Source organism: Conger conger, chromosome 4 (genome assembly GCF_963514075.1).
Source record: "Conger conger chromosome 4, fConCon1.1, whole genome shotgun sequence".
NCBI classification, from domain to species: Eukaryota; Metazoa; Chordata; class Actinopteri; order Anguilliformes; family Congridae; genus Conger; species Conger conger.
Genome location: NC_083763.1, coordinates 53,353,704 through 53,370,127, shown reverse-complemented (window position 1 = coordinate 53,370,127; position 16,424 = coordinate 53,353,704). Strand labels below are relative to the sequence as shown.

The following is a 16,424-nucleotide window of genomic DNA, read 5'->3' as shown; positions in this document are numbered from 1 at the left end:
TGCAGGTTAGGCTGATTTGAGAGTCTAAATTGCCCTTGGGTATGAGTGTGAGTGAATGGTGTGTGTGCCCTGCGATGGACTGGCGACCTGTCCAGGGTGTATTCCTGCCTTTAGCCCAATGTATGCTGGGATAGGCTCCAGCCACCCTGCGACTCTGTTCAGGATAAGCGGGTTAAGATAATGGATGGATGGAGTTCATATTTACTTCACAATATTGTCACTTTTCCATTACAGGGGCCATATTTTTCAAGTATTCCAAACAAGCCTACATGTATAAATGCCACCACATGCAGAAAACGCCTATTTGAAGGTAGTCAGGCACTCTGTACTTCTTGGAAGTCCCAACGTAATTAACTACGAACAATCATAAATCATTTGGTACATTGGTACAAATAAACGTGCCTTTTATGCTTCCACGTCCCTGAGTAGTTCGTATTACGATCTATGCCAGTAATTCTATTAGTATTTATGTCACACCAGTAGGTGGCAATATGTGCTTACGTGAATGGGGAATCGGGACAGAATTGCATTACCACATTACTTGCTCAGCTGATATTTCAAAAACCGTTGTCTAGTAAACGTGTACATTTCTAAAATAACACATTAATATGTCGTTAAAAACTTTTTTAGTTAAGGGACAGTTTACTTAATGATTTTGGCTACTTGATTGAGTATTTCAGACAGTGAATATGGAGCCCGTATCAGGTAAGATAACGCGTGTGACTAATGTCCCACTTCCTTTTCCGGCGGCTGCTGATTTTGGATAGTGTATCCGCTGATTAGGACTGTACGCCTTACTACCTTTACAACGTTTTCCTGCAAACGTTTTCCACGCATTTCCCCATTTCGTTTGTTTTACAATTCATTTGCATAATAATGTGGACCGCGGGGGTGACTATCGTAAATTGGATCAGCGAATGGCCTTTTAACACCAAGCAAAGATTCAGAACAATAGTTTAGATAAGACTACAAACAAAAAGACTAAATTGGGCATTTTAGCCGGCAGGGTTATTGGCATAATAAAGGGACAGTCACAAGAAGTTCTGGTAGGCTATTTGAGTAGTGAGATCCATTTGGCAATTCTTTCGCTAGGGCATTAGCTAGTTGGAATAGCAGAGATTACTTGTCTGTATTTTTTGCGATTAAATAGCGACAAAAAAAAGTAGATTATATTTTATTTTAATTATATAATATATTCACGTTGCACATGGATATACCTAGTTAGCGTCTAATATTTTATTTAGAATAAATGGGAAATAAGGCTACATTCGTGGATTGATGGGTGTGTTTGTGAAATAATTATCCAACTTCTTTCAAAAGGGTACTGCAAAGGTTTATACCTCTTTCATCGGGCCAGTTTCAAGTGTCTCACCTGCTTTGACTGGCCGCTCTTCGGCGCGCCTTCTGTGGAAAATAGTTTGTGTGTCTTTAAGGCGCCCGACTGCCTCACTCTGGCTTTGTGCTGAGGAGAAACTCACGCCATCGAGACAGAAGAACATCATTATGATTTCATCCTGAAAAGTTGAGTGAAACAAAAAGATTCCAAATAACCACCATTTACAGCAAAATATCAAACAGCACCTTTAAGGTAAGTTTAACAATAGACTAAATGTGTTGTGCGTTCTCTGAGTGTGTAGGTGTATGTTTAGGACTTGTAAATTGATGTCTTTTTCCCCCCAAAGATCCAGAAAGGTGATGGTAACTTAATCGTTCTTGCTACTCCTCTTTAAAAGTATGAGTAAAAAAGAAGGGCCCGAAACTTATCAAATTGGTTTATTATGGTTACAATTAAACACTGACAACTTAGTTCTTGTCTGCTGTTTTCATTCTTTTCAAGGAACGCTCGTAAACACTCGACTCGCGTAGCAGTGCTAACTAATCTGTGTTCTAGAGGGAAGTCAGAGAACCAATATGCAGTCATGAGAAGGTTATTACTGCAATCAGATTTCGTTTCAAACAACGCAGTAGACGCAGGGAAGATTCATTTAAGTGGGTGGAAGGACGTTTTTGCTCAGTTCTCGTATGTAATTGTCCCACGTGCCAAAACAGTCAGCAAAATCATAATGGGCATGTAACGAATTTATCAATTGGTTGTGTCGCCTAGTTTCTTTACCATTTATGTCATCGGTCAGCTATAGGTAGGTATGCCTTCACTTTTCCAGAGCGTATGAACCTTAATTGAAAGTGGTAAAGTGTTGACACCATTGCACCATTTATCATGGACATTTCAGTGTGCTCTTGCCTATGTTGTCATTTGTGCTTTGAAACTGGATACCATTTCCTGCATTGTGTTTTGTGAAGAATACAGTTACTAGTGTGGTGATAGCTTAACTTAAACATTGTATCAGATTGCCTACTGAAACTGACTACATTTCAGGGACTAAATTTACGACAGCAGAGATGAGCAAAACGAATTATCTGCAAATGTAAATATCTGTGCAAATGATTTACTGTGTTGAAATAAAAAACCCAGACATATTGGTTGTTCAGGAAATAACCGTCTCTTATAAAGTTCAAATGAGAAAATCGATCTACATGTTTTCATTCATAATCAGGTGCCTGTCTTCACATTATTCTGTTTGGATTTAGGTTGTTTTTTTCGGAGAAGCCGAAATGAGGCCTCGCCACGCGCTGATTCCAGCGTCCGCTGCGCTCCTGCTCTTCCTCTCTGGACTGTCACTGACCGCCGGCTGTAATAAAGCTCTCTGTGCCAGCGATGTCAGCAAGTGCCTTATTCAGGTGAGAAACTACGGAGCCGCAATGCTTTAGTTAGATACTTATTTTGCATCAGCGGCGTGATAAAGAACACCGGTGTGTGGGCAATTGTTATATGCGTTGAGATTGACGCGACGATTAGTCGGTGAATCTTTAGAGACAAAATGTAAAAATAAGAGAATTGCAAATTGAACGGATGCCCATTAAAATAGTGAAACATTTAAATTGGATCCCAGAGTATACTGAACGATAGATACCTTGCGATTGGAATGTTTTCATGGGTAATAATTCCTGCCATTGTTTGTTCTTAATACTTTGCTAACTAAATGTCCTCTCTTGAATTGTGGTCCTAAGTTCCATTCTGTGTCGAGTAGAATTTCAGGTATGCTGCAATTTAATGTTACCAAGCTGTGGTTTACTGTTTGCAGATCCCAACTCTTTGATGTGGCACATTTGCTATATTGATGTTCCCCGCTGCTGAATACATGGTTGTTCTGCCTTTACTATTGTGGGGTACTTCAAAGGGCAGCTCAGTTGGTTTGCAAATCTCTCATTGGCTCCCCTTTTGTCTAAAAGGGTGTTTGCTGACAGCCAATCAAGATCCACATGCATAAATGGAGGAGATGTGTCTGACTGGCCATTGATAATTAACTTTCATGGCACATCAGGAGGATTTTCTGAGCCAGCAGGGATCTGTCTGGGTGTCACATCGGCTAGGTTCTGTGATTTTATTTCACATTAGTTATTTTACCTTAAATTGATATCTCAAGCTCATAGGTGGTGCAACCTGAAAGCTGATCAATGCCATTGTGTTTTCTTTTGGTGCTTAGATAGGGGCGGCCTGTAGCGTGGTTAAGGTAAATGACTGGGACACACAAGGTTGGTGGTTATAATCCCAGTGTAGCCACAATAAGATCCGCACAGCCGTTGGGCCCTTGAGCAAGGCCCTTAACCCTGCATTGCCCCAGGGGAGGATTGTCTCCTGCTTAGTCTAATCAACTGTACGTCGCTCTGGATAAGAGTGTCTGCCAAATGCCAATAATGTAATGTAATGTAATAAAAGATACACATTTTCAGGGTATTCTGGGTAGAAAATAAAAAATATATAGGTATTCAAAATTCTTTTAATAGTTGTGATATTAAAAATGGCTAATCTGTATGTGTAACTTAATATTATCCTTGGAAAAGGCTTATGGATATTTTTACTGGCTAACTACCTAGTGCTCTTTGCAGTATAAGCCAGGCTGTGGAGGAAATGGGCAACATACAGCCTGATATTTCAAGGGTCTGCAGTGAAGAAAGCTGTGATTTTGTAACAGGGGACCCCCACCTCCCATACCTGTCACTTATCATTTTTCTGAGGAAACTGGCCATCGGTGATTTGGTTGTTGTGGCCCCAATGGCTTTGTAGTAGCTTTTGAGAGGCCAAGACTCTGCACTGTGTCATTCCTTCCAGAGTAATGTGTTTCACCTTTGGGGGAAACTCATTGGTACAGTCAGTGATACTTCACAGGCAGAAATTGAATCCAGACCATGCTCCTTTGGTTGATTCCTCCAGATAAGTGAAAAGATGCTGTGGCCAGCTGCATGCATTTTCAGCCTCTAGCCTAGCTAAGGCACATGACTGGGACCCAGAAGGTTGGTGGTTCAAGCCCCGGTGTATCCACAATAGCATCAGTGCAGCTGATAGGCCCTTGAGCAAGGCCCTTAAACCCACAGTTCTCCAGGAGGATTGTCCTTTGCTTTGTCTAATCAAAAATTGCTTTGTTTAAAAGTAAATAACTGTAATAATTTTTACAGTTCAGCATCTGCTGAATTGAACAAGGTATTTGCATAAGGACAATATATTTGCAGCAACAGCCTCACAATTACAACCAGATATTCAAAATGATATCCAGGCTCTGCCAGAGCCAGCTGTGGTCAGCAGCCCCACAGAGTGGTACATAATTAGCTGGAGTGTGGGCGGAGGGGGAGGAAGGGAGGGTATGATGTCCATATCTCACTACAATCCAGTAACCCCCTCTGGCTAGTTGGAACTTACACAGAAATGTCCTCCTCCTCCTGCTTGTGGGGCCATAACCAGCTGTGAGCGAAAATAAAAATTGGTTTGACATCACATATTTTGGAAGAGATCCTGTTGACCAAGGAGGTTGCTGCACACTTGCACATAAATCAGGCATCAAAAATGGATAAAAAGTTTTAAAGTAGGGATACAACACTGTCCCAAAACAGCATTGTAAGTATTCTGGCTAACAGGCCCAACCATTACCTCTCACTGCCTCTGGCATGCCTCACTGTGCAGGACTGGAAAAAAATCCCTTCTGCGCTTCAGTTCTACAGATTGTAGATTTCATTGGATTTGGGTAATATCATTACTTGTATAGCAAGCCTAAATTGCAACTTGTATGGCAATATGGGGAATGACAAGGCCTGTGCATTCATGACATTTCTGCAGACATTAAGCATCTGTGTCAATTTAGCCAAAGATCAAAAGTCAGGGATAGCCTGAGGTGATAGTTTGTAGGTTGACGTTTGCTGCTTACAGTGCGTTCAAGAATTATTGGCATCCTCAATAAAAATGGTACACTGCATATAATGAACCAGATTTTTTTGGGGGGGGAAAAAAACTTTGTTTTATTCCATTGAATCATTAATAAAGCACACTGCTTTTTTATTTTATTTATAGCATTTGTGCATATTTATCAAGGGTGACCGTATTCTGGAGTCCACTGTATGTTTCAACTAGGCTAAATAGTGTATTGCACTCTAAAATGACATAACCCTAGTAAGTTTAACTAATAAACTAGTAAAGTTTAAACTGAAGTTCCTTTTTGGTCTGAAAAGGAGGCAAAGCAATCTTTTTAATCCTTCTTCGTGGTCTTCAGATACCTATAGTGTAGAATATGGCAGTTGACACAATAAGCTTGTATAATTTAATAAGACATTGGCAGTTTACAAAAAATCTTCAAAATGTATTCAGTTGTATGATATGCTTTCACAGAGTTTAATTGTGTGGTATATATTGAGGGTTCTTATTTAAGTACATTGTGTACTAGTGCATCTGCTAATTGGTAATAATGCACATGTTTAAGTGATTGATTAATCATGGCTGGGTTCTTTCCTGAATGGAATTGCAGCTGGCTTCAATCTCTGGCATGTTAGAGAAGGAACACCTGTTAGAGCTGGCCTCATGAACCACAGGCATGTACATGAGGGAACTTAAAGGCACATAATGGAGTACCTTTGCTACTGACGTAGAGATGTAGCATGGTCACTGAAGCTACAACAAGTTTTAATTTAACTAGGTCCCTTTTATGGTTGATGGTATGCTCCAGACATAAAATTGATTAATTTTTCCACCTTAGAGCCTACCATTCTGCACTGGAAAAGAAATGTGACAAATTTCAGGAAATTTGGATAAGATTCCTTCCCCCAAAGGTTCTACTGGTGGAAGAACCTTTGCCTGCAGTTGCAGATGAGGACTGCAGCTCCTATGGTCCACTCATACATACACACTTAGATTGTGTGTGGGTGTGCATGTACAGTATGTGAATAGCCTAATTTCAGCATCCTGCTGTGGTTTTTGTGGTAGAAATAAGATATTTTCACTGTACAGTACAGTACGGCTATATGTATTATATACTGGTCTTTCATTTACAGCTGTTTTCAAGAACAAGCATGACTTAGTTCACTGATATAATGTTGAGAGAACCCGTGTTTAATTAACCATATTTCTTGAGGCCTGTTTCATTGGCCCCAATCATTTGTCTGTCCTCCTTGTCTAATAATACTCCACTTGTCAAATCACAATAGGATGTCGTTCTTACAAGTGGCTTGCACTAGGAATTGCCAAAGTTTAGTTTTTTATCAGAAAGATCCTTGTTGCTGTACTTTGAAAGAATCCTGTCGTATGCCGGCATTCACTACTTCAGCTTTTCATGAAAAATCATCTCCCTTGGCAGGAGAATTTGACTTTGTGGAATGCTGATAAATTCCCCTGATTATCTGAAAAAAATCTTGAACACATTCCCAGAACTCCATAATTCAGAACACTGCAGGTTTTACATAGCCGATCCAAATCTGTGCTTGTCTCTGTCTTTGCACGTGTGTATTTATGGGTTTGCTTTTTTTTTTCGCTTGGATGAACCACATAATAGTTTGAAATGCAGCTTAACCTGGACTCTGAAGGTCACATGATTTATGACTTTAACAGTAATCTGCTTACTTTGACAGTTGCTTTTGTGTCAACTCCTTGTATCTGTTATTCATCAGAATATAAAAAGATATTTTCAATTTTCCATCTTTGTACACATTGTTTCCCCCACAGAGGAATGAAAAGGGTCTTGCCATGAGGGATAATTTATTATTCATTTTTACATTGTTTTATTATTGCTGGTCAGTCTTTTGCTGAACATGTAAGGCCATTTCATGAAAGCTGCAAGCGTATCATGGAGAAACTCTATACATTACTATGTATGAGATTCAAATATTTTGCCAGATAACAAAAAAAAGAGGAATTGATGATCTGTTCCTTTCTTTATTCTGCTCTTGCATGCTTATAAGATTAATAAAGTACAGAATGTTTCAAAAACGCCCAACTCCTGGGCGCTTCTTCATGTGGGAACGGTTTCCTCTGTGGATTGCTGGTGTCCTGCAGCAGCTGCGGTCAGGCTGGTTTTCTACAGCTGGGTGGCTTCCCTGCAGTTGCCCCTGGGTGTGTGACTCACTGTGTGCCAGAGTGGCCAGTCTGGGCCTTGTTCATAGAGAAATGGCACAGTCCAGCAAGTTTACCGTGCTGTAGTACACTTCCAATGCCAGCCTCACTCATCTTTCTACATGGAGTGCCTAATTGACTCGTGAATGTAATGAAATCAATTCCCATAATTGTTGATTGATTGTCCACTATTTAGATGGTAATATAAGGGGCTGTATTTGCAGTAATCGAGTCGAGTGTGATGACTTTGGTCTGGCATGCTTGCCACGTTCACATCTAACCTCAGACATTCCAACCTTGGGAGGTCTGAGGTAAATTCTGTAAGTGCTTCTGCGCCGTGCTTGAACCGAGCGGTGATGTGGGCAGAAGGATTGGTATCTTACATGGCAGCCTGTCGCCGTTGGTGTGTGAGTGTGCGAATGAGAGGCATCGACTGTAAAGTGCTTTGGCTAAAAGCACTATACAAATGCAGTCCATTTACCATTGACCAGATGATTAAAATGAGGACTTATCTTTAATGGTCAAGTGAATGTTTCTTTACGACTATTGAAAGCAGTTGTCTGTCTCTTGAAAATTCATGGTCCATTGCCTTGTCTCTGAAATCCTGAAAACAAGTGCAAGTGTCTTCCGAAAAGCTGGCGGTCGGTGAGGCCCCTTAATTAATAGGGTGTGGTAACAATTTTAAAATACACACACGGCAGATTAGCATGGGCAAATCCACACACGTTCTGTCCCAGGAGCGGTTTCTCCTAGAACAGTCAACTTCTGTTTGTGGCCCAGGGAATTGCGGTTTCCCCCTTCTAAAAATGTCTCTGACCTCAGAATTGCATTTACTCAACACAAGAAGTCATTGAGACGGAGAGGAGGGCAAACTGCCTCGAGTGCAATGGAAGATGGTCACTGTTTGCTCAGAAATCATGTCTTTTAAATGGCTTCATTCAATTTGTGGATTACCACTTTGTACATTGTCATAGTCAAGTTAGTCCAACTGATGAAAAATGCATTTCCCTCTTTGTGTCTCCCGTTGTTTTCTTGGAGTGCCGTTTCGTTTGTGAGTCTCACATCTGTTCTTGAATATAATGTTTGTTTTTTGTTCTTCACCCTGTTCTGGGATGAAAAATACATTTCACAATGTCCCCTTTCAGAATATTAAGTGAACCTACATGGAGTTACTTTCCTTGTAATGAAAAGCAGGTGGATGTATTTGGTAAATGTTCTCTCAGAATTCAAATTATTTAACATAGTTAAGTCAACATTCTATATATATTATCCAAAATTCTGTATAGTGAGCCCTGTGCCCCGGTGTTTTCAATATACAGATTTTCTTTTCCACTGACAGGAGAGTCAGTTGGAAGTTGAGAAAAGGCAGCTTTCCTCAGACCGACAGCATTGTATGTACCAGGTGTTGTCATCCCTTGATTTTCTTTCCCCTCCCCTCCTGAAATAGCTCTGACCTTGACTTTGTGGAATGCATCACCCATTTTGTGTCGAGTGCTCTGAAGAGAGAGATCTGTTAGGAGAAGGAGAACGAGAGCCAGTCAAGTCGCGCATCGACTCCATTAGTCTTGAAAAAGACATGGGAAAGCTTTTTTATAGCTGCAAAACATCCAGTTCTCCACCTACCTTGATGGGAATGCATTTATTTCCTAAACAACAATTATTTTGTGTTTCAATGACTTGATTTATTTATTTATATTTCATTAGATTGGACCATGATGATTTTGTTTACACCATGTAATCATTATCTACAAGCCTATACCATATTGACTTTCATTATTATTTCATTGTTATAAAAAAAAAAAAAAATGGTTTTAACAAAAAAAAAAAATGTAACAGCTTCTGTTTTACTCGTGGCAAAAAGTACTAGTACTAGTGCTGCTTTGAGGCTGAGACAGCTTTGGTGTATCATGGTTTTTGTTTCTGGGGCTGCTTTTCACAGTTAGTGACATTAATCTAGATTTTCACATTGAACTGCAAATATTTCTAGGATTTGTGGTATTCTATGTGAATTTAAAGTGAATTATAGAGCAGTTTAGAGCCGTGTGGGTGGGTGGGTGTAGTTTACACAGCTGGGCTCCTGCCATCACGGTGCACTATGGGAGTGCTGCAGTCATGTGCAGAAACCCACCGCTGCTATCCTCACCGTGGAAATGCGCTACACTCCCCCACTACAGATGCAGGGGAAACAGCTGGAAAAAAAACAGCTGAAGCTAGGTTTTGAAACAGCTGGGTAGCTGATTGACCAGGTCAGACCAGATTCCTGCTCGACATGGCTTAGCTGGTTGAGCAGCTCTCAGCTTGACATGGTTTAACCAACTCAAGCTATGTTTTGAAACGGCTGGTAACCAGTTAAACGATGTCTCAGCACTACCTGGTTAACCAACTCATACCTATACCAGTTTTATGACCAGCTTGGTCATGGTGGTTGACTAGCTCATACCCAGATAAACCAGCTTCATGACCAGCTCAATTTTCAAACTGGTCCAGCTGTCATAGTTTGGATTTTACAGCAGAGAATCCTTTACATTTTCATTCCGCTAACGGCAGCAGGGCGTGTCGGACGTTGACCCACCAGAAGAAAGGGTCTTTGTGGCAGTGGCAGTGGTGTCGATGAGTGGCGGAGAGGCCTCCTCCTCGCCCTGCGCATCTGGAGCCTGACCCTTTCTCTCCCCTTCCACTGCTGCGCCAGACAGCCAGATGCAGGCAGGGGTTAGCCTGCTCGCTCTCTCGACGCTCCTGAAATCGACGCTCTGTAATCATTTCTAAATTTGTACGATGTACTGGCTTCTCTCTCTGCCATTTATTTCACTGGCCCACTGTGACCCCTGACATGTGCGTCATGTGTTTCCCTGACTCCACTTGCGTTTTAGTGCCCGAGCTCAGGTTGTGGTTTCAACCGAACGTTAGCTTGCACACGCTGTCCGTTTTTCCTTTTTACATTTCCTGCGCGCGGGTTTTTGTGCGGTACGCATTAATGTGTCAGTCTGACACGGGCGTGAGTGCCTATTTCCAGCTGTTGCGTGTGGATGTTTGTGTTTCCATTATGTCGTTTAAGTTTTGCCCGTGTTGGCTTTCCAGCGGTTGCTCTGAATTGATGGTGGTTCTTATGCTCATTATTCTGCCTTTCTTGGGTACTTGTGTGATTCCTTTATTCCCTTAACACGGGACTTATTGGTTTATTCTTTCTGTATCGATTATAGGTAGCAAACCCAATAATTTAAAAACCAATGTGAAATTACTTAATATGGTTTTGGCGTACCACATGGGCGTAGTCTGTGAGCATCTGGAATCATCTGGGAAGAATACGACATGAGACATCGTTTAGAAAGAAGTGGAAGTTTATAAAGTGGATACAGTTCTGTCCAAATGGTCCCATAAATGTTGACTGACTGACTGCGAGATCCATAAAATGAATAACATGTTTGTTGCACTGTTCATACCATTAAGTTGCCAATCTTAGGTCATTGTCATCTTTAAAGGCAGCCATTTCTGCAGGAAAGAAAGGCTCTATTAACATGTTCGGTATCATTAAGCAACGATCGACCCTAATATCGCCCTTCGAGGACTAACATTGACTCAAACCTACATTAACCCATATGATTCTGATGTCCCCGCCTGACCTGTATCCCTGTGCGTTTGCCCAGTCCTTATTGGTCATTGTTGTGACACCATGTTGGCTGTGCAGGAGCTGTGCCAGTGCAGACCAACAGACGGGAACTGCTCCTGCTGTAAAGAGTGCATGCTGTGTCTGGGCACTCTGTGGGAGGAGTGCTGCGACTGTGTGGGTGAGTGCGCCGTCTACAGCCATTCCCATATAAGGATACGCGCAACAACAAGCCTTCGTTTGATGTCCATGGTATCCGTAGTAAACGCTTCGGGTTTTTCACTGCCATTTGGTGCATATTTCGCAAGCATTTATAGCATAATTTAGTTTTTTTTCTGTCCTTTTATTGGGTTTGTTTTTACAATGCGGAGTGCTTTGTATAAAGACGCAGCTGTCGGTCCGAATTTAAATGCTGGAGAACTTTGATCGAAGCGATGCATTGCATGTATTCGTAACCTGTGAATCACAACATTTGGTAAAACAAATGTGTTTTTTGCAACTGAATTGTTGTAGTCTGTTTTCTAGAAGGAATGAGAAAATACTTTTAGAAATAAACTAATATTCTCAGACGTCAGGAAAAGACTCTAGTCTAATCAAACTGCGCTCTGACGAATACATTGGTTTATGTAACCATTTCAGTGTATAGTGGAGAGGGTTTAGCGGTTAAGTGCAATACAGTTTAAGTACTGTGTGTATATATGTCCTGCCACAGCGTTTAGATTGTGGTGGATGGGATATGGATATTCGCCACAGAATACCCCAGAAAAAAACTCAGCTGTGAACGTAAAATGTGCCAGGAAGGTCTTTCATTTTACTGGATGATGTTGTATGATTCAGAGTATGTTTAGCCAGTGACACAACAGCCTAGCCTTTGTAAAAGATTTTGATCCAGTTGCTGCCCAAAGCATATTTGGAAGGCTGATTGGTTTAAATTCGAACGAACGATGCATTTCCTTTTTTTTTTTAGTTCCCTTCTCTTGCTTTCACATTCAGTTTTTTTTTCTTCTTCCTCGATTCCCCCTCTTCTTATTTTCAATCCTGCTTCATCTCCCCCACTCCCCCTTGTTTTCCTTTCTTATTCTTCTTCTCTCTTTTTGTCTTGCCTCTTGCTCATCACATCCCTTCTCTCATCACAGGGATGTGCAACCCTAAGAACTACAGCGACACGCCGGCCACCTCCAAAAGCACGGTGGAGGAGCTCCACCGGCCAATCCCGTCGCTCTTCCGTGCGCTGACGGAGGGAGACGCCCCCATCAACATGATGGTGGTCTCCTTTCCCGTGGCCGAGGAACTCTCCCACCACGAGAGCCTGGTGTCCTTCCTGGAGACGGTGGACGACCCGCACCAGAATGTCTCGCTGCCGGGCAACAGCATTCACGCCCGCTATGACGGCAGCCAAGGTGGGCATACTGTCGCCACGCCCCTGACACATTCACTATTCCCCTGTGCAGGATTTTGGTTGGTCAAAACAAATGATGTTCATATGCATTAGGCTCATTGCTTGCCAGTACATGTAGTTGAGGCAGAAACACTGGGGGGTTTTCAAGACCAGGCTTGATACGGTGTTAGATACTATTTAGCATTTAGGCAAACTAAGCAGTAGGTACACTTAGGGGTAGGAAAAAGCGAGCATTGCTGGGCTGAATGGCCTGTTCTCACCATTACCTTATGTTGTGTTATGTTATTGCATAATATTACACAACCCAGAATGCATTCAGAATTTCCCAGGTGGGTTAAGATATTTTGGTTAAGAATGTAATCACTCTCTTCCACTGTTTTAATTAAGACCTGCACTCATTTTTCTGGATGCCACTGCAGACTTAATTAGAACCATGTGACCTGACCACATACAAGGCTGAGGATTATGAGCTGCTCTTGTTAATTGACACATTTTACCAGCCACAGGAGGTGCGGTTTTGGGAAGAGGTAGTACTTTGGAAGGTATTCGCCTTAAAGGTTCACATTTGGGCTGTCTGTCAAGATGTGAAATGCCTGTATCATCCTCCTCCCAGCCCAGTGATTGGGTATACCAAGACATGCAAGAGATCTCAATGGAGTACAATGGACAGGTTATAACACACGTGTAAGGAAGAAATGTAAAATAGACAAAAACAAACAACACTCTTGACCAAGCCTCGTGTAAAACCATAGTCTACCTTGGAGCAATCTTGACACCATTAATCACAGATGATGCTGTTCAGAGGACTTTAATGAGGCTGTTAAAGTAAGCTACGCGGCAGGCTCTCAGAAGCTGTGAAGGATTGCAGGCCCCCCTTGCATCTGGAAAACGCACCTGCATGTCCAGAACCGAGGAGTGTCCACCTGGGAAATCGCTAATGCGAGGAAACATCAGACCCCCTGGAACTTGAACACTAAATGGTGTCTTGTTTTCATATAATGAAAAAATAACGAGCTGGAAGAGGCCTCTTTAATTGCGCCTGTGAGAAGCCGTGGATGTGTCTGCAAACTGCTTTGGCGTCTCGTCTAAAAAGCCTATTAGCCCTCTGAAAATCATCCACGCATGCACGTGAAGCGGCCCGCATAGTTCACATGCAGCGTTGCACTCCGGTTTGGCCCAGTGCTGGTAAAATGATCCTAATTGATTTGGAACTGGATTTATTTCCTCTCCCGGTTCCAGATTGGAGCTGAACCCCTGACCTCTGCTCTGTTTTCCTACTGAAAGGGACACTCATTAAAGAGCTCTCCAACAGAGAGGGCTCTCCACTTCTAGTCTTAATGGAGCGGCCCTGAACACATGCTCTCCCTCCCTCTCTTTCTCTCCCTCTCTTCCTTTCGCTCAGTTTCTCTCCATCCCTTTCTCTCTCCTGTTTCCTGCCTGCTGAAACTTTATAAACATAATGGCACACTCTCTCCTACATTTGTGTCCTGCAAATATTGCAGGTTTACATTTAGAGTCGTTTTGAAAAATATTTTCTGGTTGGTTTCTCAAAGTGATACTCCCATTTGAGCCTGAAGCTGAATCAGCGATGCTGAAAGTAGAAAGTTACGCTTCATTTGTTAAGGAATTTGCAGTCCTCCAACTTTAATTCTCTTCTAACGATTAACAACTTGGCCCCTACTTACAGTACTTAGCAGATCAAATGTAGTTCTCAGGTCATATTTGTGGTGGTCAAAAGAGGGGAAAAACTATTAGTCAAATGGTTTTGTATATCTTGTCAAGCCAGACAAAAAAAAAAAACAGGAGTAGGTTTTTTTAAAGGTCTAAGTGATGAATTTGTTATAGAAAAATAGTTGTATTCCTCTTTGGGTACTCTAGCTCTGTTCTGTAGGAAATGGAAAAAGACATCAATAACAGATTGAACTGGTGGACCCTGAAATGGGTCTCTAGGCAGTCATTTTCAAGCTCAGGCCTTACTACTTTCCTGTGTTTGTATAGACTGCCATGTTATAAATGATCTTGGAAAAAATATGTATACTGTGAGCCTCACCACTCTGTCCATGGGAATGTCAGCGTCCAAGTGTACCAATCTACCTGAAGTAGATTTTCAGTCGATGTCATGGCGATTTGTATGGCAGAAGTAACACAAATGAGGTCCCATTAATTAAGCGTGAGGTAATACACTTCATCAAACTCCTAAAGTCGATGTCCAGTGAGAATTCCCGAGTTCATTATAAGGGGGGCAATGTCTTTATCATAGCTTTGAAACTACAATCAGTAATTTAATTAGAATAAATCACTATTAGTTTGTACTATTGATTATTGTGTTCAGATGTCCAGTTAAGAATTCTTAAGTACAGCTGAGCTGAGGGGGGGTATAGTGGTATATAGCAGCTTGTGTAACTGTGCTGCCCTGTTGGCTTTTGATTAATTTATTTCTGTTCTTTTTTCCCCCTGACTCAGATAACCTGTGCACAGTGGTATACTTTGACGACTGTGTATCAATCCGCCAGTGCAAGCTGTACTGCGAGTCTATGGGCGGCTCCAAGTATCGCTGGTTTCACAATGCCTGCTGCGAGTGTATTGGGCCCGAGTGTCTGGACTATGGCAGCAAGGCTGTCAAGTGCATGAACTGTCTCTTCTGAGGCCCTTGGACTGGTTCTCCTGGAGAGCTGTGAATGGGGGCACCACTAGGGGGTGCCATATTTTGACACGAGAAGCAGACATGGGATGGACTGGACAGATGGACCACGGCTAACATGCATCAGTGTGCTTCAGTATTGCCATGTAAAGTATTTGCCCTTGCCAAATTATTTTGTATTTTTCTATGTTTTACTGTACATTTTAGATATTTTTATAGGGTTTTTCTCCAGATATGTATATGGATAGTGTTTTTCCCCAGAAGTCAAACTTGACAAAGTCAATTCATTTTTTAATTTGTCCACACATGCCAAATAAAAGATTTTGGTGACTGTCTCAAGAGTACACATTCTGATGTGCGTCTAAATCCAAATGAGAATGTCTGTTTTATAAATGGCTTTAAAGTCTTAATATCTTAGAGTGTATTTAATTACAATTCATAGTCACAGGTAATTGGTCATTGCTTTACAGTAGTTGTGTAATAGTCCAATGTAGAGCTTCATAATTGTTTTTAAATGGTGTCCTTGACAGCAAATTGAACTGTCATTGACAACAACTGTCATTGAACATGAGCCTGGCACGATCTACAGCAAGCTGGAAAGGAAGATATGGTAATAGGCCAAAGCTGGGTTCTGCCAAGCACTGCAAGGAAAAAAAAAAGAAGTAAAATCTGCTCTTTGCCAAAGAGCAGAAAAGAAACACTACTGCCATCGAACAATTTAGCTGTAATTGCCTGGAGCTTGTTGTGTTTGTTTCCTATACTTCATGCCTTAGCGATGCATATTAAATGTGAAGCACATTTGGTTTTGTTTATGAATGGAAGTTGGCAGAAAGGTAGAGGCTGTCAAAACAATGCATCGCTGGAGAAACTGCTACCCTGCCCTCAGCTCTGATGTAAGCACAGGCAAGCCACTCCCTGTGACACACTGAGGAAAATACACTTTTACTTCACCGTAGATATGATCACCTCTGTCTGGGTAAACATAACTATGACTTGTCTTCACGTCTACATATGCTTCTTATAATTTAGTTCTTACACTTGTACTTGCTCAGTAGTAGTTGAGCACAACAGCCTCACCGTTTCAAGCCAGTTTTAGAATAGAATAGCAACGAGTGATCTTTCGTATTAGACCTTTCTTAAGTCTTGTACAACGGCTTATGTTAGCTATGTGGTCTCACAAATCTTGGGGACTTAAATGTAACTGGGTGAGAGAAAATTATGAAAGCAACAAAATGTGCATCTATACCATATACTATACATATATTTGAAAAACATTCAGGAGGGTATTGTAATTGTGCCAAACAAAAGCTATGCCCCCTGGTGTTCTGAAAGGGCATTTCAATCATTGCTA

At 41.6% G+C, this 16,424-nt stretch overlaps 1 protein-coding gene across 3 annotated transcripts; it reads left to right on the top strand.

Moving 5' to 3' along the window:
- The first annotated feature begins 687 nt into the window (after positions 1 to 687).
- LOC133127270 (twisted gastrulation protein homolog 1-A-like) lies at positions 688 to 15,417 on the top strand. 3 transcript variants are annotated; one of them, XM_061240014.1, is made up of 6 exons: positions 688 to 705; positions 1,321 to 1,588; positions 2,590 to 2,739; positions 11,115 to 11,214; positions 12,170 to 12,433; positions 14,896 to 15,417. In XM_061240014.1, exons 3-6 carry the CDS (start codon positions 2,614 to 2,616, stop codon positions 15,075 to 15,077), a joined length of 672 nt encoding a protein of 223 aa, XP_061095998.1. In that variant the 5' UTR covers positions 688 to 705; positions 1,321 to 1,588; positions 2,590 to 2,613; the 3' UTR covers positions 15,078 to 15,417. The 3 variants fall into 3 exon arrangements, with proteins under 3 accessions (XP_061095998.1, XP_061095997.1, XP_061095999.1); XM_061240013.1 differs by lacking the exon at positions 688 to 705 and adding an exon at positions 728 to 1,046; XM_061240015.1 differs by lacking the exons at positions 688 to 705; positions 1,321 to 1,588 and adding an exon at positions 2,301 to 2,426.
- Positions 15,418 to 16,424: the final 1,007 nt, after the last annotated feature.